At 41.0% G+C, this 27,899-nt stretch overlaps 1 protein-coding gene across 4 annotated transcripts in view; it reads left to right on the plus strand.

Moving 5' to 3' along the window:
- LOC132819837 (son of sevenless homolog 1) overlaps window positions 1-27,899 on the plus strand; it is a 299,748-nt gene that overhangs the window by 149,249 nt on the left and 122,600 nt on the right. For all 4 annotated transcript variants that reach the window (XM_060831696.1, XM_060831698.1, XM_060831699.1 and 1 more), the window contains exons 2-3: window positions 21,271-21,396; window positions 26,473-26,604. In XM_060831696.1, coding sequence (XP_060687679.1) covers window positions 21,271-21,396; window positions 26,473-26,604 — 258 coding nt within the window. The remainder of the gene's footprint in view (window positions 1-21,270; window positions 21,397-26,472; window positions 26,605-27,899) is intronic.

Raw genomic sequence — 27,899 nt, forward strand, 5'->3', positions numbered from 1 at the left:
AAGAGACCTTGGAGTACAGGTTCAGAGCTCCTTGAAAGTGGAGTCCCAGATAGATAGGGTCGTGGAGAATGCTTGTGATATGCTTTCCTGAATTGGTCAGTGCATTGAGTATAGGAGTTGGGAGGTCATGTTGCGACTATACAGGACATTGGTTTGACCACTTTTGGAATACTGCATTCAGTTCTGGTCTCCCTGCTCAATGAAGGATGCTGTGCAACTTGACAGGGTTCAAAAAAGATCTACAGGATGTTGCCAGCGTTGGAGGGTTTGAGCTATAGAGAGAGGCTGCATAGTCTGGGGCTGTTTTCCCAGCATTGGAAGCTGAGGGGTGACCTTTATAAAGGTTTATAAAGTCATGAGGGACATAGATAGCATGAATAGCTATTTCTCTTTTCCACAGGGTCGGGGAGTCCAAAACTAGAAAGCATAGGTTTAATGTGAGAGGGGAAATCATTGAAAGGGACTGTAGGGGCAACTTTTTCTCTGGCAGCTCATTGCACACACTCACCACCCTCTGCATGAAAAAGTTGCACCTTGGGTCCCTTTTAAATCTTTTCCCTCTGACTTTAAACCAATGCCCTCCAGTTTTGGACTCCCCTACCCTGGGAAAAAGTTATTATCGATTTACCCTATCCATGCCCTCATGATTTTTTTTCAATTTCTGTACAGACACCCCTCAACCTCTGACACTCCAATGAAGATAGCCCCAGTCAATTCAGCCATTACCTATAGCTCAAACCAACCCTGCCAATTGTAAATTGCTTGTAAATTGCTTCTGAGCCGTTTTAAGTTTCATAACATCCATTCTTTTGGAGGAAGACCAGAATTGCCCACAGTAAACCAATAAAGGCAAGCATTCCAAATGCCACCCTCACTATCCTGTATACTGTATCTCCACTTTCAAGGAACTATGAGCCTGCACTCCATTGTCTCTTTGTTCAGCTGCACTCCCCAGGACCTTAGCATTAAGTCTATATATTTTCTGCTTTGATTTGCAAAATGCAGCACCTCACATTTATTTAAATTTAATTCCACATGCCACTCTTCAGCCATTGGCCCATCTGATCAAGGTCCAGTTGTACTCTGAGGGAACCTTCTTCGCTGTCCACTGCACCACCAATTTTGGTGTCTTCTGCAATCTTATTAATTGTACCTCCTATGTTCACATCCAAATCATTTATGTAAATGATGAAAAGCAGTGGACCCAGCACCAATCCTTGTGGCACAACACTGGTCACAGGTCTCCAGTCTGAAAAGCATCCCTCCACGATTAACCTCTGTCTTCTACCTTTTGAGCCAGTTCTGTATCCAAATGGCTCGTTCTTCAAATGTTCCATGTAATCTAACCTTGCTAACCAGTCTCCCATGAGGAACCTTGTCAAATGCCTTGCTGAAGTCCATGTAGATCACATCCATTGCTCTGCCCTCATCAATCTTGTTTGGTTTGTCCTGGTGTTTTTGAAATCTTGCAATTGTTGATAAAGACCACTTATCTAATTTTTGCCCATTTCCTGAATGTGTAATACTCCAGTTATATTTGGGTTCAGAGTATCAGCTCATTTTATATTTGGCTTCTTATTGCTTCTTCAGCGAAAGTACAATTAACACTGAAGCATCCTTTTTGCTGCAACTTCATGTACTTTTGAACCAACAGTGATTCTACATTGTTTCAGGAGTGGTGAGATAAAGGTTGAATGTATGGCAAATATTGGCTCAAATCCAGGAATCTCAAATTTTAAATTCCAAATTGCAATGCCAGTTATCCAAAAGGAAAGTGTCTTTATTCCAGAGAACCATTCTTGTCCTTGGTTCGTTCTTTTTGCCTTGCAGCTGTTGATTTTCTCAACCAATTCCCATGGATAAACTTTCTCAACCAATCCTTCTCTACCCCCACCTCTCTCTCTACCCCCCCTTCTCTCTCTACCCCCCTCTATTCCCCTATCTATACACACACACACACACACACACACACACACACACACACACACACACACACACACACACACATATATATAAATAAATAAAAAACTCTCCCTCTGCCTCTATTTCTGTTTCTCTATCTCTCTCTCTCTCGTGTGCTTTCTCTTCAGTCTTGTGCGCTCTCTCTTTCTCTGTCTGTCTGTCTCTCTCTGTAGCTCTCTCTCTCTCTGTCACTCTCTGTCTGTCTGTCTCTCTCTGTCTCCCTTCCTCTGTCTCTCTCTCCCTCTCTGTCTCGTGTGCTTTTCAGTCCCGTGCTCTCTCTATCCCTATCTCTGTCTCTCTATCTCTGTCTCGCTCTATCTCTACCACTCCCTCTACCCCCACCTTGACCCCCCCTCAACCCCCCCCTCTCGACCCCCCCTCCCCCCACCCCTCTCTCTACCCCCCACTCTCTACCCCCTCCCTCTACCCCCCTCCCTCTACCCCCCTCCCTCTACCCCCCTCCCTCTACCCCCTCCCTCTACCCCCCTCCCTCTACCCCCCTCTCTCTACCCCCCTCTCTCTACCCCCCTCTCTCTACCCCCCTCTCTCTACCCCCCTCTCTACTACCCCCCTCTCTACTACCCCCCTCTCTACTACCCCCCTCTCTACCTCCCCTCCCTCTGCCCCCCTCCCTCTACCCCCCTCCCTCTACTCCCCCCTCTCTAACCCCCCCTCTCTAACCCCCCCTCTCTAACCCCCCCTCTCTAACCCCCCCTCTCTAACCCCCCCTCTCTAACCCCCCCTCTCTAACCCCCCCTCTAATCCCCCTCTCTCTACACCCCCCTCTCTCTACTCCCCCCTCTCTCTACTCCCCCCCTCTCTACTCCCCCCTTTCTCTACTCCCCGCCTCTCTCTACTCCCCCCTCTCTCTACTCCCCCCCTCTCTACTCCCCCCCCCTCTCTAACCCCCCCTCTCTCTACTCCCCCCTCTCTCTACTCCCCCCTCTCTCTCTCTGCCCCTCTCTCTACCTGTACATATCTCTCTATCTATCTATATATATTATATATATATGTATATATGTATGTGTGTGTATATATATGTATGTATGTATATGTGTGTGTGTGTGTGTATATATATATATATAAAAAAAACTCTTCCTCTGCCTCTATTTCTCTATCTCTCTCTCTCTCTCTCTCTCTCTCTCTCGTGCGCTTTCTCTTCAGTCTCGTGCTCTCTCTCTGTCTCTGCCTCTCTGTCTCTGCCTGTCTGTTGCTCTCTCTCTCTGTCTCTCTCTCCCTCTCTGTCTCGTGTGCTTTTCAGTCCCGTGCTCTCTCTATCTCTGTCTCTCCATCTCTGTCCATCTCTACCCCCCCCCACTCTCCTCCCCTCTACTCTCCCCCCCTCTACTCTCCCCCCTCTCTACTCTCCCCCCTACTCTCTCCCCCCTACTCTCCCCCCTCTCTACTCTCCCCCCTCTCTACTCTCCCCCCTCTACTCTCCCCCCTCTCTACTCCCCCCTCTCTACTCCCCCCTCTCTACTCCCCCCTCTCTACTCCCCCCCACTCCCCCTCTCTATTTCCCCCCTCTCTATTTCCCCCTCTCTATTCCCCCCTCTCTATTTCCCCCCTCTCTATTTCCCCCTCTCTATTTCCCCCTCTCTATTTCCCCCTCTCTATTTCCCCCTCTCTATTTCCCCCTCTCTATTCCCCCCCTCTCTATACCCCCCTCTCTATTCCCCCCTCTCTATTCCCCCCTCTCTCTACCCCCCTCTCTCTACCCCCCTCTCTCTACCCCCCTCTCTCTACCCCCCCTCTCTCTACCCCCCTCTATCCCCTCTCACACTCTACCCCCTCTCGCGCTCGACCCCCCTCTCGCGCTCGACCCCCCTCTCGCGCTCGACCCCCCTCTCGCGCTCGACCCCCCTCTCGCGCTCGACCCCCCTCTCGCGCTCGACCCCTCCCCTGCTCTCTATCCCCCCCTCTCTATCCTCCCTCTACCCCCCTCTCTACCCCCCTCTCTTACCCCCCTCTCTCTCCTCCCCTCTACCCCCCTCTCTCTACCCCCCTCTCTCTACCCCCCTCTCTCTACCCCCCTCTCTCTACCCCCCTCTCTCTACCCCCCTCTCTCTACCCCCCTATATCCCCTCTCACTCTCTACCCCCTCTCGTGCTCGACCCCTCCCCTGCTCTCTACCCCCTCTCTCTACCCCCCCCTCTCTACCCCCCTCTCTCTACACCCCTCTATCCCCTCTCACTCTCTACCCCCCCTCTCGCGCTCGACCCCTCTCTCGTGCTCGACCCCTCCCCTGCTCTCTACCCCTCCCCTGCTCTCTACCCCCCTCTCGCTCTCTACCCCCCTCTCGCGCTCTGCCCTCCTCTCGCGCTCTGCCCCCCTCTCGCACTCTCTGTCCCTCTCTCTCTCTATCTCTATATCTCTATTCCTCTCTCTCTCTCTCTCTCTGTCTCCCCCTTTCTCTCTGCCTCTCTATATCTCTCTGTCCATCTCTGTGTGTCTCTCTCTCACTATCGCTCTCTCTCTCTCTCTACCGCTCTTTCTCTCTCTAACTATCTTGTGCACTCTCTGTCACTCGCACTCGCCTTCTCTCTCTCTCTCTCTCTCTCTTTCTCTCAGAAACTAAGCAGAATTTTCCATCTATAATGCTCTAAAAATATTTTAAGTCACAGTTTTATAATTCCCACCCTTTATGAAAGGGCTTGGAGGAGAGGCTGCTATTACATATTTAGGTCTGCATTGGCAGCAATACAGTATGAGAGGTTTTTACATTTCCCAGCCCCTCTACACTATGACTGAAGATCCTGGAAAACAACCTTTCTCTGTGATCCTTTTGCTCCTCTTTGCCACTCAGACTATTTTCCAAGGGAAGTGTGACCTCATTTCTCCTATTAAAGTGTACCGTGATATTCTAACACTATTGAATGTCACCTGCCAATGATATGCCCATTCTGCAAGTTCCCTTCTTGAGATTCTTACATGCCTAATGCAACTGCAATGTGCCAATTTCTGTGAATATCCGTGATTTATTTGAGCAAGTACAAGCTTTTATTACACAGTCCTCCCTTTACACAGGGTTTTCCATCAATCAGTCATGTATGCAAGACACAACCCCCTACCACTCCCCCATAGTAATGTGCCAACCAAAAACCATCTAAAGTGATTAGATTATGTCTCAAAACAATGTGTGATTAGATTATTCCTCAAACTGCAACATTTACAGAGTATGATTAGACAGTCACGTCCTGCCTATAAGACAGAAACCCTCCTCCCGGACATCCACTTTCTTACATGTCAGCAGAACAAATTAACCCTTTAACATCTCATACAGTGTGAGAGATTTTTACATTTCCCAGCCCCCCTGTACACTGTGACTGAAGATCCTCAACAACAACTTTTCTCCATGACCTTTTTGTTCCTCTCTACCATTCAGACTGTTTTCCAAGGGGAGTGTGGCCTCCTTATTTCTCCTATTAAAGTATACCGTGATATTCTAACTCTGTTGAATGTCACCTGCAAAGATATGCCCATTCTGAAAGTTTATTGCAGTTGATATTATGATTTAGTATTCTATGTTTCAGATATGAAGAAGAATTTTAAACTTAACAGGGAAAGGTGGACATATGCAAAGACGTACTTATTTATCTCCTGTTCCAGCAAATCTGAAGTCTCATCTCAACTCTGATTTTTCTTTTTACCACCCGAATTATCTTGGGGGAATTAGATTATAATTTATTTTAAGTTGTATTGAAACATGATTTTTGCCATAAGTCTCTGTATTTAGTGACGCTGATAACATACTGTGGCACAAAATTTATGAGCAAAGGGAGTGGTCAATAAAACAAGTGGATTATATTGTAGGTATTGCTTAAGCATATTGGTCATTTTCTGTTAAGTTGTGTACTTCAGTACAACAGAAAAGGAGTTTTGAGTCTGTGGCTGCATTTTGTGCTGAATATCTGATCATTCTAAGGTTGAGTTGACAAATAGGGTAAATATTAAAACTTCAACATTTTAAAGTATCACAGTTTTCCTAATGATACAGTTTTCCTTAACTTGACACGTGTCTGATTGATCGACTTTACTGGCCAGAATAAGCCATTTTGCGCTACGCCAGTTAATAGCACTGACGAGTTAAAAGATTGTGAGCTGTAGGCAAGTCCAATTCAAGAGATTTAAGCACAGAATTGGATACACTACCAAGGGAATGTTTGTACTGTCCTTCAGATGAAATGTTGAACTGAGGTTCTGTTTGCTATTTCAGGTGAACATTAAAGGTCCCCCTCGCATTGTTGCTGGAAGAACCAGTAAGTTATGTAGTCCAATATTTATCCTTTAGTTAATATAGTTAAACCAGATTATCATCATTTCCTCATTAATACCTGTGCTAGATAGTTTTGTTGGGAGCAGCTATGGGAATGGACAGACCTGTGAAGGAATTGGCTGCAGTGGTTTCAGAAAGTCTTGAGTCTTGAGGCTCTCCAAACCAGTTGAGAGCAATAATAGAAGTGTGTGAAATTTGTTTTTAAATCAAGTTTGAAAAAATAAGAAAGTCTAAGTATCACCTAAATATACCTTTGCTACTATCATAAAAAAGCATTTGACTGATTGGTTAGTCAGTGTTTTTCTTGTTTTCTCCCTGAGGTAGAGCTTCAGTTTGAACTAGGAGCCTGGACAGCAAATACCAATGAATATTGCCAAATTGGGTCATTATGTAACAATAATGGCTGTGATGTGTTGAAAGATCCATCTACCCCGGAGATATCAAAACATGTCCAAATAAATTAATGAAAAATAATTATTTTAATGTGTAAAGACATGTGCCTAGTAAACAGGGGCTGCTGAGTTCTCTGACCAAAATCTGGTTTCACATCCCATCTGTGTCAGAGGTATGTCATAACATGTATGTCATAACATGTCTGAATAGGTTAATTAAAATAACTTTAAAAAATGCAAGGTTATTGTCTGGATTAATAACTGTAAATAAACTAAGCTTGTAAACCTTTTTAGTCGAAGAAAATGGCATATGAATGGCAGGGCAGGTGATGTGTTGCAGCTGTTACATTTTGAGTTGATTTGATATCTGTATGATCCATAACAATGTCTGCAGCTAGAGTTTATGACTTTGTATCTGAACTCTGGACAATGTGACATTTCAGGGAATGTGAAAGTTACCTGAACGCTTTATTGCAGGAAGCAGTTGCATATCTCATGTCAAATACTTAAATGAGAGTTCAGAGAATGTGAAAAGTGAAGCAGATATGAGGATTCAAAAGGTGACATTGAAAGAGCCCCAAGGTTTTGCACACCTCCAACAGGTTAGTAGTATTTGCAATCTGGAAAATGGCAGATAAGAATTGGCAGGCATTTTAAGGGACTGTGTCATATTTTTCAAAAATATCTTGAGAAAAGAAAAACTCGTGAAAATGGAAAAATCACACAACACCAGGTTATAAGTCCAACAGGTTTAATTGGAAGCACACTAGCTTTCGGAGCGATGCTCCTTCATCAGGAGATCTAACAGATGAAAGGCTTAACAGACAATCACTTTTTCAATGTATAATTTCAGTTACATCACACTGCAAATGTTTGCTATAAATTCTGTGTTACGTTCGAGCCCTCCACAATCACCTGATGAAGGAACGTCACTCCGAAAGCTAGTGTGCTTCCAATTAAACCTATTGGACTATAACCTGGGGTTGTGTGATTTTTAACTTTGTACACCCCAGTCCAACATCGGCATCTCCAAATCGTGAAAATGGAGGTACTGTTCATGACTAACTGAAGAACTGACAGATAGCAAGAAATTGAAAGAAAATCTACGCAATTTGAAACTTCGTGATAGGCCAGAAGTTTAGGAAAGTGCTAGAAATCAACAAAAAAATGGGATTTTTTCCTTTTCTTGTTTGGTGAGCAAGTGTGCACAAAATAGTAAAACAGGTAGTTGGTGCTTCTATGGTTATATTAAATAGGCAAGGAGTAGATGAAGAGAGTTTTACTGTCTTAGAGGATTAGACTTGGAATTGTGATGAGAAGTGAGATGGCAAGAAGTTTGAACAAGTATTTTCTGATCTGTTCAAAACAGAGGTACTAAAAGCATATAATAGTCATAGTAAATGAAGGGTTAGAAGGCAAAAAGAACATTTTGGGTGGGGAGAGACATGAGAGGTATTTGGGAAAACGAATAAGAGGAAGAGCTGACTGATACTATAACTTGCATTACAGGATCTTGAAAAAAGTGGCTGCTGAGATTGTAGATGCATTCATGGTAATTTTATATAATTCCCTACTTTCTGGAACAGTCCCAATGGGCATGAAAACTGCACATGTAACTCTTTATTCAAATAAGCACGTCTCCATTTTGTGGGGTTCATACACTGGAAAGCAAGTCATGCTATTCCTTGAGTTATGACAAAGTTAAAGATTTTGAAGCAAATATACAAAATTCCCCAATTTACCCATTTTCAGACCCTGGTTCACAGATAACACAGAAAAAGTTTCCATAATTAACAAGAATTAGCATTTATCATAAGTAATTAGATTCTAGCTACAAGTGAACAGATATGAACGATTTGCATACAACTCTCCAAATTAAAACTTTAATGTTTTCATAAACTCACCCTTACACACACAGAAAGACAAAGAAAATTTGTTTATTGGCGAAGCAAAATTGGAATGCATTTCAGTAGTTCCTATTCATGGTGACTGTTGTGATTCTTATGCTGGCCAGCAAGTTACTGTTCAGTTGTCTTTCTCTGGATGCTTCCATTGTTTTGCAAGAGACACAAGGTAGCTAGCTCACATAAAAACAAAGGGTCTTTGATTGACTCATCAATTAAAAGTCCCTGCTTATTACTACTGCTTAAAGAAAGATTTACTAGTTTTCTTCAGCTTTTAAAAAAAATGAGTTTTGACTACAGAGAGTGAGCTTTAGTGCTAGTGGAGTTTGGAACAGTTCTGTCTCTTGATCCCTACTTCAAGCTGTTCATTTACTGGAGGCCTAATGTAATTGTTCCTGGCAAACAAAAGTCTTTCGTGATTGATAACTGGTCATTATTTCATGGCATCAACTTTTTGTTGCCACCCACCTGCATCTTTACACAATCCCACATATCCAATTTCACATATCGAATGCAATGTTGTCACTTATCTCAAGAGGGTTGGAATATAAAAGCACCGTTGTGCTACTGTGACTTTATAAAGCTCTGGTTAGGCCCCATTTGGAGTACGGTGTCCAGTTTTGGTCCCCACACCTCAGGAAGGACATACTGGCACTGGAACGTGTCCAGCGGAGATTCACACGGATGATCCCTGGAATGGTTGGTCTAACATACGAGGAACGGCTGAGGATCCTGGGATTGTATTCATTGGAGTTTAGAAGATTAAGGGGAGACTTAATAGAAACTTACAAGATAATACATGGCTTGGAAAGGGTGGACGCTAGGAAATTTTTTCCGTTAGGCGAGGAAACTAGGACCCGTGGACACAGCCTTAAAATTAGAGGGGGTCAATTCAGAACAGAAATGCAGAGACATTTCTTCAGCCAGAGAGTGGTGGGCCTGTGGAATTCATTGCCGCAGAGTGCAGTGGAGGCTGGGACGCTAAATGTCTTCAAGGCAGAGATTGATAGATTCTTGATGTCACAAGGAATTAAGGGCTACGGGGAGAATGCGGGTAAATGGAATTGAAATGCCCATCAGCCATGATTGAATGGCGGAGTGGACTCGATGGGCCGAATGGCCTTCCTTCCACTCCTATGTCTTATGGTCTTATGTCTGACCTAAACCTCAATTACTGTTTGTTCACAACAGCTGTTTACTTGATGCTTGCCATGACTGACAGCTTAGTAAAAACAAGGACTGCAGATGCTGGAAACCAGAGTCAAGATTAGAGTGGTGCTGGAAAAGCACAGCAGGTCAAGCAGCATCCTAGGAGCAGGAAAACCAATGTTTCGGGCAAAAGCTCTATTCCTGATGAAGGGCTTTTTGCCAGAAATTCGATTTTCCTGCTCCAGGAATGCTGCCTGACCTGCTGTGCTTTTCCAGCACCACTCTAATCATGATTACAGCCTACATGCTTTTCAGTTTATGTCGCAGACTTTTAAAATACCAGTTTTAACCGTTCTTTATGATTTCAGTCAACAGTTGTGAAGCACACAAAAATGCAAAAACATGGCATTTACAACATTACAAATAGAAGCAGGAATGGGCCATTATCTCCTTAAGCCTGCTCCACAATTCAAAAAGAACTTGGCTGACTTTCCCTTCTTGTCTGCTTCCTATAATCCTTGATTCCTTTGTCCATCAAAAATCTGTCTAACTCAGTTTTGAATATATTGTACACATATTCCCCATAGCTCACTGGGAAAGAGAATTCTAAATACTAATGACTATCTGAGAGAGAGTATTCCTGCTCATTTCTGTCTTAAGATCCATTTATTTTTCAACCGTACTCACTACTTCTAGTTTCTCCCAGATCCTGAGCATCAAAGGGAGAGAAAGATGAGTAGGTGAAGAAATGCTTAATGCTAAGTGAAGAAGGAACAAAAAATTGATCATTGAGACCATAAGTAGGTAACTCTTCTGAGGCTTCCTGTCGGGTTCAGAATTTCTAGTTCGTGGGCACTAGTTGCTTCCTCTTCACCATTGCAAAACAATTCCATAATACATCCATCCCCATCAAGATGGTCTGAGTGAGGGCTTTCCACTTCTCGGTATCAAAACCTAAATATCTCCATTCTCCACCATCCTCCTCTGCCAGTCTGAGCTCGTCCTCACTTTGAACAACTTGTTTAACTCTTTTCACTTTGTCCAGATCAAAGTTATGGCCATCGGTATCTGCATGGATCCCCATTATGCGTCTCTCTTTGTGGGTTCCAATCCTGCTCTGGTTTCTCCCCACAACTGTTTCTCCTGTACATCAATAACATTGTTGATGGTGCTTCCCCTTCTCATTTTGATTTGGAAAAATTTATCTATTTCACTTCCAATTTCCACCCTAATCTCACCTTCACCTGGTCCATCTCTTGGATTCCTCCCTTCCCTTCCCTCCATGTCCCCATTTCCATTTCTGGGGATAGGCTGGCTACTGATACCCACTGACTCCCACAGTTACCTTGGCTATACATTCCCATGCCATGATGATGCTGCTTCCAGAGGGCAGCCTCAGAAAGTTTCTTCTTTTTCCCCCAACTAAGAATTCCCTGCTACTATGGTTAAGAGGGCCCTCTGCTTTCACACCTCTTTTCCCTCCCACAACAGGGAAGGATCCCCTTCTGGCCTTCACTCTCAACCCGCTAGCATCCTCTTCCAAAGGATTTAAGCTGTCATTTCCGCCACCTCCAGCAGCGTGCCACCACAAGCCACATTCCCCTCCCCTCCCTCATCAACATTCTGCAGAGATTGTTTTCTCTGGAACATGCTGGTTTGCTCCTGCTCTGCTCCCAGCACCTGCTCACACCCCAACAGCATCTTTACTACCCTACCAATTTTTGATTATCCACAATGAACTTATTGATTAACCTTCCAACAGTGAAGTCAAAATCATAAATTAACGGTTTGACATTTGTGGTGACGAAGTTTTTGGAAGTCCACTTGCTTGAGATGTTGGAGAGATTTAAGAAACAAGCATGGTTTAAGGATAAATGGAAATATAAACAGGGAACAAAGCATTTGATGTTACAGTCGCAAAAATGTTGATCAAATTGAAAGTTGTTCTGCTTTGTTGACAAACCAATTGCTGTTCAAGGTTTTGGGTTTTTATTTTTGACTTCAAGGATTTGCAGTACTTTCCTCTTTCCGCTTTTGATTAGAGCATTATTGGCTTTCTTAGTTGCTTCTACTTAAAGTATTTACAATTTTCTCCATTTTATCTTACCCATTACAAATATAGATGTTTAATTTTAGAAGGGTGCTCTTGGGTAGCATTTTGAAAACAACACTAATACAGTGTGATACTGTAGCCAATCCATTAAACAATTCAGATCAGATCAGTCAGGCATTCATAACTGTAAGGACAAAGAATACAAATAATATAATTTTCAGATCACATGGGGCAGGATCTGCTTCAAGGAACTGCAATTAGAGTACTTATAAAGTTGAAATTCTAAGGTTTTCAAATCACCTTTCCTATATTCTTGGAACATCCTTGAACACTCAACGAGCAGTCCCTGGGGTTTGAGCAGGTTCTCTTCTGGAGTCTGTTTGCAAGTTGATTTATACACAAATCTGAACACTATGTGGCACAATGGAAAGCAGCTGTTTGTAGGTACAGGAATTGTTCATGTGTTGAATCTTTATAATTACGGCCACGTACAGGATTGCTTTTGTAAGTTGGACATTGACAAGTTGCAGACCCTCTGTATGGACAATTCTGATAGGTTGGAATGAGGTACATTACGTTGAGTCTTTTCGAAAACACGTGTTTGGTTTAATGGTCTTTGTGTTATTTAAAATTTACACGGTTAACTTCTGACATTAAACCATTAGCAACTTGAAAGTAATTTTTCTGTAACTTAACACAATTTCATTCATATTACAAATATCATAATTAGCATATTACTCCGAGCAATGATGCATTGCTGGTACTGGAACTGACAATAACCAGTTATCTCCTTTCAGTTAATGCTTACAGGACGTTGGGAAATTGCTGGAGTGAACAGACCTTAATTAAACTGATTTCAGAACTATAACTCACTAACCTAGCAGTAAGTAAATGGGAGAATAATGTGGAACCACCTAATATAAATGTTGTTACATATTTTTAGCTTTCAATAGTAGAAGTACTGAAGTATTGGAATCAATTATTAAGGAATTCATGCAGTATTTGCCAAATCTTAATTTAATCAAGCAGAGTAAGCATGGCTCCGTTAAAGGGAAATTGTGTATGATTAATTTATTCAAGATTGCCAAAGAAGTCCCAACCAGGGTAGATAGCGGGGAAGCTGAAAATGCACTGCTGGTTAAAGCACAGCAGGTCAGGCAGCATCCAAGGAACAGGAAATTCGACGTTTCGGGCCAGAGCCCTTCTTCAGGAATGAGGAGAGTGTGCCAGGCAGGCTAAGATAAAAGGTAGGGAGGAGGGACTTGGGGGAGGGGCGATGGAGATGTGATAGGTGGAAGGAGGTCAAGGTGAGGGTGATAGGCTGGAGTGGGGTGGGGGCGGAGAGGTCAGGAAGAAGATTGCAGGTTAGGAGGGCGGTGCTGAGTTCGAGGGAATCGACTGAGACAAGGTGGGGGGAGGGGAAATGAGAGTAGATGTGTTGTGTTTGGACTTCTAAAGGCATTCCACAAAATATTTCACAAAGTCTAAGTCATGCGCTAAGAGCCCACAGAGTCGGATATCATATATTGGCATGGAAAGAGAATGGGCTAAAGGGCAGGAAATAGCAAGTGAGGATAAAGGGTTCTTTGTTAGCTTAGTGACTTGGGGCATGTGGGATTCTACAGCATCCATACTGGGACTGCATTTGTTTATGATCTGTATTAAAGACTTGGAGGAAGGAAATCAAAGTATGATAGCCAGATTTGTAGATGACACAAAGTAAGTGGAAGGGCAGGTTGCAAGAGAGATACAAACAGTTAAAATAAGGTATTGATAGGTTAACTAAGTGGGCAAAATTGGCAAATGGAGTGTAATGTGGAAAAATGTGAAGTTCATCATCTTGAAAGGGTGAACAAAAGAAAAAATGAATGTTTAAATGGACAAAAAAATGCAGAGAGTGCAACATAAAGGGATTTGGGTTACTTCTGCATGAATCACCGAAAACTAGCACGTAGTAGCCACATAATCAGGAAGGCTAATGGAATGTTGGTCCTTAATTCAAAGGGCTTGGAATAAAAGAGTAGTGAAGTCTTCCAGCAATTGTACAACGTGCTATTGAGACCATATCTGGAGTACTGAGAGCAGTTTTGGTACGTTTATTCAAGGAAAGATATCATTTCACTGGAGGCAGTTCAGGGAAGATTCATTCGGCTAATCCATGGTATGGGGGAATTGTCTTATGAGCAAAGGCTGAACAATTTGGGATTCTATTGACTGCAGTTTAGAAGAATGAGATGTGATAGCATTGAAACAGAGTTCTTAAGGGACTTGCCAGTGTAAATGCTGAGAGGATGTTTCCCCTCCATGGGGGAGTCTATGGTATAGATTCAGAGTAAAGATAAGATGACTCTACTCTGACGTTTGAGAATCTTAGAGTAAGAATCATACAACACAGAAACTTGTCCATGTCAACCAAGTTTCCCAAACCAAACCCGTCCCACTTGCCTGTGTTTGGCCCATATCCGTCTCGACCTTGCCTATTCCAATACCTATCCAATGTATTTTAAATGTTGTCCTCTGACAGTTTATTCCACATGTGAACCACTGTGTGTGAAATGTTGCCCCTCCGGTCCCTTTTAAAAATCTATCTTCTCTCAACTTAAAAAATATGCCCCCTAGTTTTGAACTCCCCTATCCTTGGGAAAAGACCTTTGTTATTCACCTCATCCATGGCCCTCATTATTTTATAAACTTGTCTAAGGTCACTCCTGAACTTCCAATGCTCCATGAAAAAAGTTCCTAGTTTATTTTTAGCAATCAAACCCTCTATTCCTGGTAACATCCTGGCAGTTTTTTTCTGAACCTTTTCCATTTTAATAGTATCCTTCCTACAGCAGGGTGAGCAGAACTGTACACAGTACTCCAAAAATGGTGTGTTAAATATCTTCTTAACCACTCTGCCCACGTGTGATGCAACTTTCAAAGAATGTGGAGGTATTTCCAAGAAAACTGAAAACTTGAATTCATGGACGAATGGAGCCAATGGAGATTAACTAGACTAGGAATGAAGTGACTAGGTTTGTTAACGTGTCTGTTCAATTAACATGAAATCCAGTATCCATATTCTAATTGAATTTCATGGTCAACACAGTGACTCAGTGGTTAGCACTGCTGCCTTAACAGTGCCAGAGACCTGTGTTCCCTTCCAGCGGTTGACTGTCTGTCTGTGTGGAGTTTGCAGATTAGAGTCAAAGAGTTGTATAGAATGGAAACAAACCATTGGTCCAACTAGTTAATGGGTGACCATGTACCCAAACTAAGCTCGTCCCACTTAGCTACTTTGGTCCTATATCCCTCAACCTTTCCCATTCATACACCCCTCCAAGTATCTTTAAATGTTGTACCTCGATCCTGCACTTCCTCCGGCAGTTCATTCCATACACTAAACATTCGGTTTTCAAAAAAAGTTGCCCCTTGTTCTTTTTAAAACTTAATCTTCCTACCTTAAAAATATGCCCCCTAGTTATGAACTCTCCCGCTTGAGGGAAAAGACCCTTGTTATTCCCTTTATTTGTGACCCTTAGGATTTTATAAACCTCTATAAGATCATCCCTCAACCTCCTAAAAATGGAGATAAAAGTCTTTGCCTATGCATCTTATTTTTATAACTCAAATCCTCCATTCCCAGCAATATCCTGGTAAATCTTTTCTGAACCCTCGCCAGTTCAATAATTCCCTTCATATGGCAGGGTGACCAGAATAGTACACTGTACTCTAGAAGAGACCTTACCAACATACTGTGCAACCTCAACCTGACATCCCAACTCCTACACTGATGAGGTCTGAACAATGAAAGCAAGCATGCTAAAATGCCTTCCCAACAACCCTGTGACACAAATTTCAAAGAATTCTCAACTTGAACCCCTTGGGGGGGGGGGGGGTCCCAAGGCAGAAGACGAGGTGTTCTTCCTCCAGGCGTCAGGTGGCTTGGATTTGGTGGTGGAGGCGGCCCAGGGCTTGCATGTCCTTTGTGGGATGGGCAGGGGAGTTGAATGGTTGGCCACAGGGTGGTGGGGTTGTTTGTCCCAGAGATGTTCCCTGAAATACTCTGCGAGCATGTAAACTAGGCTGATGATAATGCAACAAAGAAAATGCTACATTGGTGATGGTGTTGACTTTTGACTGCTTAGTTTGCTATGTACAATGCTAAAAAGCGATGAGGGACCTTTTTGGTGTTCTGTCTTGTATTTATTCTCCAGTCACTGTCATCAAAACAGAATGATTATTTCATTGCATTTTGGAAACTTGGTGTTTGGAATCTGGCACCTACATTTTTCAGCATAACAGCTGGGAATTTATATTCATAAGTTGTGACTTGCTTTGTACTGTCTATAATTACATCTTTTTACTTACTGTTAGCATTTTAAACTTCATTACTTGAGACTCTCTGCAATAGAAACCAGCTGCCCTTGAGGACCTGCAGGTTTTGTGCTGTTAAGTTCTGACTTGACATTGTTGTCAAAACTTCTTAAACCAACACAGAATATTGTTTAGGAACTTTTTTTATGAATGGACATGTTAGTTCCAGAGAGTACTTAAAAATGTGCATCTAAAGCAGTTAATTTCCATTTGGTAGTATTATTCTCAGTAGCATTTTTTAAGAAAAGATTTTTGCTCTCAGCATGATTAGTCTGTAAGAGTTTGTTTATAGAGTAGTAGAGCTTCTGGAAAATATGTTATAGTTTTATCTGCTGTCAGTTATGTTATGTAATGCAATGCTTCACCATACTTGTGATGCAGACCAGCAGATTCCTCCTTCTGTTTGGGCTGTGCTAAAATCACAGTAAAAATATTAGAGAACACCAGGTCATTTGTCATTTTATAAAGCTATTCATCTAAAATGCAGTTCAGATATTTGTGATCTCACTGCAGCCCTAAGTTTGATCAAGCCTTGCTCATTGTCTCATGTGGACTTTGTAAAGTGTTAAATGTGCTTGGGAAAAATGGTTGGCATGCACAGAATATGAATAGGTGCTCAGATAAGAATAAAGTTAAAGTGGTTGAGAAACCTTAGTAGACATGATGCTTTGAAATATAACCAGTACAGAGCGGCAATTGGCAAAATACTTAATATTGAATGGTGGAGTCATAACTGAGAAAATAAATTATAATCATAATGCACGGATACAGTCTAATTTCGCTTTCAACACTCTGTTCAGTTCTAATCATGGAGGCATGAAGAGGGTAGACAAAGGCTGGAAGCATTGCAAAGAGGCTGATTCCTAATGTTAATAGTATGAATTCTGATGGAAGGATGGAGAGATTTTAGAAGCCTGTAAATTCATAGACAGAATTGACAAAGTAAATCTGGAACATAATTTTGAAATTTAATTTGGAGATCAAAGCAAGGGGACATTGGTTCAACTGATTAAATCCTAAATTTAGGACTGATTACTAGAAATTCTTCTCTCAAACTGATCAATGCATGGAATAGACTTCTATATAGAGAAGAGGATTGAAAGAAGGGAATGTGTTGGCACAGTGGTATGCCAGAGATGCAGTTTCATGTTCTGGAGACATAGATTTGAATCTCACCACAGCAGATGGCGAAATTTGAATTCTCTTAATAAGTATTGGAACGCAAAAGGCTCATTTCACAATGGTTTACTGGGAATCTTATCGAAGGAGGACAGTTTCCTTTGTTAAAGGAAAAGGAACCAAATAGGATTTACGTCAACCCACTGTGGATATCTGTCTGTCATTCATTTCATGCTTTCACTGAGTTTTGATTTACTGGTGAGATTTCAACTTCGAATGTTGCATTGGGGTTCTGGATTACCAGTCCTGTAACATTACCATTATGCTGCTTCTTCCCCTGACTTCAGCTTCACCCACCCACCTATTCCATCTGTTCATGACCGTAATGGTAGGAGTAACCAGTGCACAATACTTGTGGATTCAAAGTCTGGTCCTCATGTTGAGGTTGACTTCCATTGTGTCATGTAATACAATCACTGTGCTAAATGGGGTCAATTTTGAATGTGTCTAGCAGCTTGATTTGGTATCCTAAAAGTACTTCAGGTCTTCAGCAGAATCTTATTCAAACACAATTCATTCCACACAACCCACTGTCCTATTGCCACTAAGATAGTTACCACCCGTAGTTCAATTAAAAGTGCAGGACGATGTGCTGGGCATAGTAGTAGACATACCATGGTAATGAGGTGTCAACCTGGTGAAACTGCAGCACTGCACTGCTTAGATGCCAAAAGGTGGAACCAGTATGTCATTGAGTTAAGCAGTTCCAATACCAATGGATCAGACCCAAGTATGTTGGTTCTTCCATATCCAGTCATTAGCAGAAGGAATAGGCTTCACAAATAACCTATCCTTGATGGGGGCCCAGTTCATCAGTGCAAAAGACCATGCTTGAATCAGAAGTGAATAAAACAGCCCATGTCTGGAAGAGGCAAGATCTGGACAAGATTAAGGCTTGAGCACATGAGCACTCTACAAGCGGCAAGCACTGGGTGTCTCCGAAGGAGAGAGTCTAACCATTCAAAGGCATTCTCATCACTGAATCTCTCACTGTCTACATCCTGGAAATTAATATTCACCAGAAACTCAATGGCTGCAGTTTCATATTCTGCTGCTGCAAGAGGAATTCAGAGGCTGTGAATTCTGTGGTGAGCAACTCATTCCTGTCTCCCCTGTGCCCACTGCCACCTGTCATCTGTAAGGCACAAGCCAGGAGTGTGATGGAATATTCCCCACTTGCCTAGATGTATAGCTCCAACACCACTGATGAAACTCAACGCCACCCAGGAAAAAGCAATTCATTTTGTTGGCATCCCATTCATTACAATCAATGTTCATTTGCTTCACCACTGCCATATAGTGGCAGCAGTGTGCTCAGTTTTCAACATAAACTGCAGTAAGTTACCATGGCTCCTTAGCAGTTTCTCAATCTGTAACTGTTACCACCAAGAAGGACATTGGCAACCATTTCAAGTAAGTGTTACTATCTGCAAATTCCACTCAAAGCCACACACCTTCCTGATTTGGAACAATATTGCTGCTCCATCATTTGCCAGGTCAAGATCCTGGAACCCACTTTCTAACACCTTAGGACTGCAACAAGGAAGCAACACATCACCACCTCAAAAGCAATCAAGAATGGGCAACAAATTCTGCCTCACAAGTGATGGCCACATCCCACAAATGAATGCAAAAACAAGTAGGACTCATTTAAGAAACGATATGAATGTTACATTGTGCAGCAAGGTTGTCAGATTTTGAGATTAAAAATATCGCTACTTAATTCTAAATTCACAAGATAATGAATGGTAAATGGAAATAACATTTCAATTCAAATAATGGTGACTTAATATTTAAGGGGGCTTTTCTGGACATTTGGTGCTGGAACAACACTTCTCCTTCGATCAACAAGCATCATTACAAGGTTAGGTTGGTGAATCCTAATCTTCCAAGTGCATATTGACGAACAGCTTACATTGAAGTAGGAATGGAAAAAGGTGGGGAGACACTGTCTAGACTCCAGGGTAGTAAAATTCTGTTCATATCTAAGATGGTCAGGTGTGGAGTAGTATCTTGTATTCAATATTTTACATTCTTATGTGAAGACAAAAATTCAATATTTTACGTTCCTGTATGTTGATAAAAGTGAATCTGATGATGTGCAAGTAAGTGAATCAGCCTAGTGAGTTGTGCAGAACCTGTATCTCATTTATTGTTCACTTGATCTGTCTTAATAAAGTAACAAGTGTTTGTGGAAAAGATAAGAATATGCAGTTTGAGTTACTAGAGGGTAATACTGTTACATCTCTAGTTATACAATCGTACAAGTAAATGTAGAAACATAGGAGCAGGAGTAAGCCATTCATCCTTAAAATCTCACTGTTCAATAAGTTCATGGTTGATCTGTTTGTGTCTCCAGTCCACCTTTCTGTCTACCCTTCCAAAAACCCTTTACTCCTTTGTCTGTCAAAAATCTGTTCCAGCCTTCACTGGTATCTGAGTAAGATTATTCCACAGACAGAAATTTAAAAAAAAATTCTCATCTTCATGTTAAAAGAGCATTTTTTTTTATTAGTCTCATGCAGTTTTTATAGCTTCAAAAGAAACTCTTTGGCACATTGTGTCCATGCTGGTCATCATAATATCCATCTGTTGTAATCCTCTTTACCAGCACTTGGCCCTTGGCTTTGTATGCTTGGGGGTTTCCATCTAAATACTACTAAAATGTCTTGAGGGATTCCCCCCTCTACCACCCTTTGTGGCAGTGACTTCCTGATATCCATCACACTTTTGGTGAAAACATTTTTCCTCAAATTCCTTCTAAACATCCCACACCTTATCTTAAAACTATATCTCCTGGTTTGTGACCCATCTACCAAAGGGAAAAATGTTTCCCCATCTATTGTGTGCCTCAGTACTTTGTACATTTCATTCAGATGTCCCCTTCGGCTTTCTCCCTCTCGGGGAAAACAACTCCAGCCGAGTCAGCCTCTTTTCGTAGCTGTGTTGTTCCAGTACAGACAACATTCTGGTGAATCTCTTCTCCACCCACTCTAGTGCAGTCACATCTTTCTTACAATATGGTGATCAGGACTGCACATATTCATTCATTTGTGGCCCAACTAACATCATGAATCGCTCCATCATAATCTCCTTGCTCTTGTATTAGCCAATGCATTGAATACACTTACCTTGGACTGGATCTTGCATGTTTCAATAAGATGAGCTTTGTTTCTAAACTGGATTGTATAATATAGATAAGGATGAGCAGTTAAACTGTTCAATGTTTCTTCCTGAGAAAAATTGTGCATTCTGGAATTAACCTCTGAGCTACTTCTAAGCAATTGTCTCTTCATTTTCAAATAAGACGTCCAAACTGTAATTTAGATGGCGAAGTTCCACTTGTCTTCATAATCATTGCTCTCTTTACTTTCTAAATTTTTGGACTCGTGTTTTAAGGTACCAGGAACCCTCTAAACCTGAGTTTTAATTTTTTTTCTGGATATAAATAACACGTTGCTTTTCTGCTCCAACCAAAGTGGAAAACTGCACATTTTCCCACTTCTGGCAATTTTTTTCCCCCCACACTCCCTTCAGATGCACACATCTCTTAGTATATGCTCTTCTTGACAACTTACCTCACCTCCCGACCTACCTTGGTGTCTTTCACAAATTTTGCTACCATATGTTTGGTCTCAGGTGGTCAACTTGCAGAGAAGTGAGACTCTTAGACAGTATATGTCAGTGACTGATACCACTGTGCCAAGAGGATACTGTTTGCCAGACCAACAGTTGTAATCTTGACTTGATCTTTCTGTATAAATGAATTTGGGTGAGCTCTAAGACCTTCCATGTCTGTAATGATCCAGTGAAAAAAAAAATTGTTTCTATCAAGCAATTTTAAAGCATGCACCTGAAATGCCACAGGTGTGGATTGATTTTTCTTTCAGTATTTGAAGTATGACATGAAATTTTGTTTGTTTGATTTGCATTAATTAACATTTCATTTGTGTTTGCTCTTTAATTGTTAATTATTTTTCCATTTGCTATTGTCAGGTTCAACAACAGGTACATCCCAAACTTGCCTCTACTGAGGATGCCTTGCAATATATTGAAGAGCTAATCCTGCAATTGCTGAGCATGCTTTGTTTAGCCCAACCTCGTAGTGTTCAAGATGTGGAGGTAAGGTGATATCACGTTACAAGCGCTTGAATTGCATCGGGAGGTCCAATTCTTTCTCTTTGTAAACAATTTCATTGCTCATCCTTACTGATGTTCATTTTGCAATGATGAACTTGTTTGGATAACCTTTCCATTTTATTTCATAAGTTAGGACTTTTCTTCATTGTCTTTGCTTTCGGTTCAAAATTGTATAGTTCCCCTTTTCTTCATTTACCTTCCACGCCCCCAGGCTCAATCTAATACTCTTCTTTACACTATCATCATTCTTTTTTGCTCCTACCATGCTACCATTATTGATTTTCCCACCTTAGTTTCAAACTGACAGTCCCGCCTTCAGCATGGCACCCAACTCCCACACTAGTTATTATTTCCCTTACTACTGACATCATGATGGAAGATGCAGCTAGGAATGAACCAATATTGTTAAAGTTCCATCCTACAGTAAATGAAGATGAAGATAACAGAAGCACAAACAAGCATTTCATCTGAAGCTGGGTGATCATAAAGGTGGATAGGCTGGACTTTGTAATGCACCATGACGTAAGTTCTGCAGCTTAGGTCAGGGCTGGACAGGATTGCAGTCTTTTCAGTTTTTCCCAAAATGATAACTAGGAAAGGGTAGAAACTGGTGGTGCTTTAAGTTGTCTAAGGTTGTAATCAGCATACATTGTTGAAACTGAGACTGTGGCTTTGGATGGTGAGAAAAGCAAGCAAATATCTTTGAGGGAGTGCATGGGCAGTTGGAAACAGATGCCATTACTAAAGGTTCTTTGGGTCCAACTTGGATAGGTTAGTGGTAATATTGGAAGAGGTGGGCATGGATGGGAGATAAGGATGGAAATTGGAGAGATTTTTAAATTAAATCTGCGACCAGATTGTATATAACATTAAACATCGATCCTTTTCCTGATAAATTTATTAACAGAATGCAACATTATGTGCTGTATGCTGGTATTAACGTTTGGTCCCAGCCAGTAGTCTTTGTGTTTTCAATCAGTCTGTTCAGATATGATATGACACACACACACCTGGAGCAGGTAGGTCTCAAACTTGGACCTTCTGGTCCAGAAGTAGAGACATTACCACTTCACCACAAGACTTACCAACCGAAGTAACTCTTCAAAAGTGACTCATACTACTTAGCCAAACATTTAGCCTTCATCTATGTGGATCGACTGGTTCAGAGGTGTCACCACATGACTCTGCAGCAGGTTGCCCCTGAACCTGGACTGGAGAAAGTGAGGTCTGCAGATGCTGGAGATCAGAGCTGAAAATGTGTTGCTGGAAAAGCGCAGCAGGTCAGGCAGCATCCAAGGAACAGGAGATTCGACGTTTCGGGCGTAAGCCCTTCATCAGGAATGAACCTGGGCTTCTGACTCAGATGTAAGGACACCACCACTGCAATTTAGGAACCCCAGAATGTTTTCAATCAATCTATTTTGAGACCCCTCTGGAGCAGGTAGGACTTCTGGCTCAGGGGTAGAGACGCTACTAAAAATAAATTCTAATTAGCCTGTTCAGAGATACAATTGCATACTTCAGGGGAGGGTGAGATTTCAGATCGGGCCTTAAGGCTCCAAGATAACTACGCTAGAAATTTCCTAATCAACTCGTTCAGAGCTGTTATGATACACCTCTCGAACAGTTGGGCCTTGAACCCAGGGTCTCCTGGCTCAGAGATAGGGTAACTATCATTGCACCACAAAAGACTTTCACCTGAGTATCTTGTAAGTCTAATTACATAGCTGTTAAAACACTTGGACCAACCTCCATTCAATAAGGATTGGAAAGTAAGCTGAGAGAACTGGGAAAGTGTAAGATTTACACCCTTGTTCATAAAGTTATAGATCCAACAGTTATAAATCAAGCTGTTGAAACTGTGCTGGGAAGGCTTTTAAATTAATATTTTCGAATCAGCTTACCGGTCATTTGATCAAATCTGGACTCTAAAAGGGAAGTCAGCATAAATGTAAGGGCAAATTCTTGTGTTTAACTAACTTGATTGAATTTCTTTGTAACAGATTTGATGAGATGTGTGTTTTTGTAGTTTGTGGAACTACAAATGATATTATTAAAGTGCTGTGTGTCAAGCTTATCAGCAATTCGAAATCCATTTAATAACTGTACTGTTACTGTCTCTCTTTTATATAGTTGACTGAGGGTTAGGAAACAGTAATGGTTAACAGTTAATCTTCAAACTTGAGATTTCCAAGCACTGGTATTTTGACTGCTGTTCATCTCGGTTAATACCTGGACTTGGGAATATAAAGCATAATTTGAAACTTTTTGGATGAAGATGCAAAACTTCGAATATTGTGAACTGAGAATTAGATGTTGGTAGACTTCTGTAGGGCTTGTGTGAGTGGAATGGGTGGATATGTTCAAGACAAATTTAATGTAGGGAAATGTGAAGTGTTTCATTTTTCTGGAAAGGAGGAGGAGAGTCAGTACAAATTGAAGAGGACAATTCCACAGTGAGTACAAGACTAGAAATACCTAGGCATGCATGTGCATGAGTCATTGAAGATGGCTGGGCAGTTTGAGAAAGTGTTTAAAAAGACAGATTCCTCAGATTTATGAATAGAGGCATGGAGTTTAAAAGCATGTTATACTGAACCTTCATAAAACATTGGTTCATCCTGAACTGAAACATTGTGTCCATTTCAGGGCACTGAACTTGAGGAAAAATGTCAATGGTTTAGGGATGATGCAGAGAATTTTTGCAGGATGAAGGTCTTCAAATATATCCATGTAACCATGAAGAGAAGATTGAAAGAAGATTTTGTAGAGATGTTCAAAATCATGAGAGGTTCAGATGGAGTGCATCAAGAGAAACCATTCCCATTTGCAAAAGATTTGAGAACCTGTAGGGACTGATTTTGTGACTGGCAAAAGCACCAAAAGTGACATGAGAAAATGTTTAACACAACAAAGTGATAAGGCTCAGGACTAGAATGTCTAAGTGTATGAGGCTGTTTCAATTGTGTACTTCAATAGAAAATTGAATGAGCATCTGAAGATGAAAAAGTATTTGTGGGGATAGGACACATGTACGACTTGCTAAATTGCCCTATTGAAGAATTATCACAAACCGAATGAACCACATGGTCACTTGTTCTGGAAGCTAACTATGATGGAAAGTCTGAAGGAAGAAAGAGAAGGGGAAATCTTGAGGATATTAAGATAGGTGGTCGGCGGTCCATAGATAATTTTAAAAGTGATTTGAGAGGTGTGGAACAGATGAGATGCTCAAAGCAGGAAGTAGTGCCACTGAACTATGCAGAGCAACCAAAATGTGACTTGTATTATGAAGGCCCGATCACCATTGATTTTTGTTGTCATGAACCGTTTCTGCTTTTTCCTATCTTAAGTAATTACTCGTATAAGAAGATATCATCTCAAATGCCAAATTAAGTTTGATTTAAGCATTGTGACCTTTCATGAGGCTTGATTTCATTTTAGGACTTTAAGGCATTACAATTTATTACCTGTTTGTTTCCTTTTAATTATTTAAAATTAGGGTCTGTATAAAATACATTTGCATTGAACTGTCATTCTTTAATTTGCTGCTGCCTGAAATTCAATAAATCCAATATATTACCTTCTGCAGTACTTTCTAGGTCTCTGCACCAAGTACAGATTTTATTGAAATTTTCAAAGCTATACCCTGATTTCAGTTATATTTTGGATTCATCTAAGTTCATGTTAAGCTACAAAGATTTCACTAGATGTATGGTTTCAGCAGTTCATGATTGAAATGCACAGTAGTCTGCTTGCAATGAGGATTACGTGATACAGTGAAGCTTGGACTTTGCTGAGGTCTCAGAAATTTTAACACCTCTCAAGCTATGATTATGTAGTATTCCTGGTTTAATCCAACAAATTGGATAATTGCTACACATATTCGTATTTAAAATGGCTCATACATCCAAGAAGAAACATCTTATTTAAGAAAATAGTTATTTGTACTAGAGCCAAACGTTCTTCTTGAAACTTGCTGCATCAGCATTTGAATCAAAATGCCTCACCACTTCAGCATCAGTTGTGCTTTCATTTTGACTGTATTTAACATTTATTTTATTTCACTGATCAAATGCTTTCAGAATAATAGCAATTTATAGCACGTGAGACCTTCTGATTCCTATATTGCTTAAGTTCTATCAACTTGTCATTTTTCCTCAATTCTGTAAGATTTTCATTTTTTTTAAAAAGGAGTTACTGTATGTGCCATAATTAATGAATTTATCAGCGTTGTTTATTTTAATTTGTATTTATTGTGTCAATGCAGCACCTATAATAAAAGAGCAGACTGAATCCAAAGTCACAGTCTGGAGGCCACGCTTGCACTCATTTGAACAAGATTGTATCTATACTATATCGTTTGTTCAGTCATCGCAGAGAACAGTGCGGTGTAAATATAATTCTCAAGAGGTTGACTTTGAGCTTGATAGTATTTAGCAACATTGCTGAGAAAAGTCAGTTTTGTCATGCACTCAATATAAAGTTCAAGAAGAAACCAATATTTATACTGCATGAGAGGAGACAGCTAATCAGTTGGCAACTGGGCTGTGATGGGCAGAGGCATTGCAGCAGAGAATTTAACCATTAGTGCTGATTGCCAGTTTACAGTTAGGCTTTAAGTTTGAAATCAGACAGGTTGACCTGTCCTGAAGAGTACAAAATAAAAAGCTTTGACAGAATGTATTTTTTCCATAATAGTCATGTTCTGTACGACCAAATGATTATTTAGCACTACATGGTCATTGGGCTTAAATGTTTCCTGTTTCTGTATTTGTTCGAGTGGAAATTATATCTGTCTGATTTTAGTGTTGTTGCAGATTTGATCAATATTATTTAAGTAGTGCAAGAAAATTTTCTTGAAACATTCAAAGAACTGTCTTCTGGAGTATTCATGTGTAGGGGAGGATGGCTTGTTGAGATGCATATTCAAATTTTCAATTTAGTATTCTATGTAAATTACTGGTACAATTTGAATACGTTAATAAATGTCAGTGTCGTGCAAGTGACTAATAACTGAAATTGCAGAATACAGCTTTATTAAAAATCTGTTTTTAGGAACGTGTGCAGAAATCATTTCCTCATCCAATTGACAAGTGGGCCATAGCTGATGCTCAGTCCGCCATAGAGAAACGTAAACGTAGAAATCCTCTTTTGTTGCCAGTTGACAAAATTCACCCTCTTCTAAAGGTAAGATTAGCATAATTAAACTTATGATTTTTGAAACATTTATGTGGCAGTTAAATTTAATTAATGAATGGGGAGTTTGTCTACCGATATTGCTGTTATGGCTACAATTTTCAGTGACCATCAGACAATAATCATTGAACAGTCCTCAATTATTTTGCCAGTATTTAGACTGCCCTAAAACTTTGGATTAAGTTTATACTCGTAGCTTGTCCCTTTGTAGAAATTCTGTTTGTTATCCATCACACTTTTGTTGACAAAATACAGATTCCACTGTGTTTACAAAGAGGATCTGGAGTTGTTGGGACATTCTTCCCTGTTTGAGCCAAAGGCATATGCTGCAGGAAATGTGGACTTTATTGTATCTTTTCTTTGTCTCTGGACTGCTGTTCAGGATACCTGACCACTGGGCATAACCATTATAAGTACACTATATGCTTCTGATTACAATCCCTTAAACATTCATCTTCCAGGGAAAGGATAGAATTTCTGAAATGTGTGTGGTGACATTGAATATCTCAAGCTAATAGCATAGGTTTCAGGTGAGAGGGAAAAGATTTAAAAGGGGCCTGAGGAGCAAATTTTTCATGCAGAGTGTGGTGCGGGTGTGGAATGAGCTGCCAGAGGAAGTGATAGATAAGTGATAGTACAATTAGAATATTTAAAAGTCATTTTGACAAGTACTTGGATAGCTAAGATTTAGAGGGACATGTGCCAACTTCAGGCAAATGGGGCCAGCTCCGTTTCAAAAGCCTGGTCAGTATGGGCAAGTTGGGCCAAAGGGCCTGTTTCTGTGCTGTATGACTGAAGAACTAAATTGATTTCCACGTTGTCTTGAATTTTTCTGTTGTCTTTGGAAATGGAATACAGATGTTGTGACACATAGGAAATATTTACTTTACAAATAGTGAAGGTTGAATTTGCTCACCAACTTGTTGGAATGGGCATTGTTGCTCATTTGGCAGATGACACACAGATAGATGGAGGGACAGGTGGTGTTGAGGAAGTGCGAAAACTGTAGAAGAACCTTGAGGAGGGGAGAAAACATTGGCAGATGAATTGCAATGTGGCCAAGTATGAGATTATGCACTTCGAAAGAAAGAAGTGGTGAAGACTCTCTTCTAAATGGGGATAGGCATCAGAAATCTGAAGCACAAAGGGACTTAGGGATCCTTGTCTCTGAAGGTTTACATGCAGGTTCAGTTGGCATTTAGGAAGAGAAATGCAATGTTAGTATTCATTTCTGGAATACAAGAGCAGAGATGTACTGCTGAGGCTGTAAAAAGCTTTAGTCAAAT

The sequence above is a fragment of the Hemiscyllium ocellatum genome, chromosome 10 (genome assembly GCF_020745735.1).
Source record: "Hemiscyllium ocellatum isolate sHemOce1 chromosome 10, sHemOce1.pat.X.cur, whole genome shotgun sequence".
NCBI lineage: Eukaryota > Metazoa > Chordata > Chondrichthyes > Orectolobiformes > Hemiscylliidae > Hemiscyllium > Hemiscyllium ocellatum.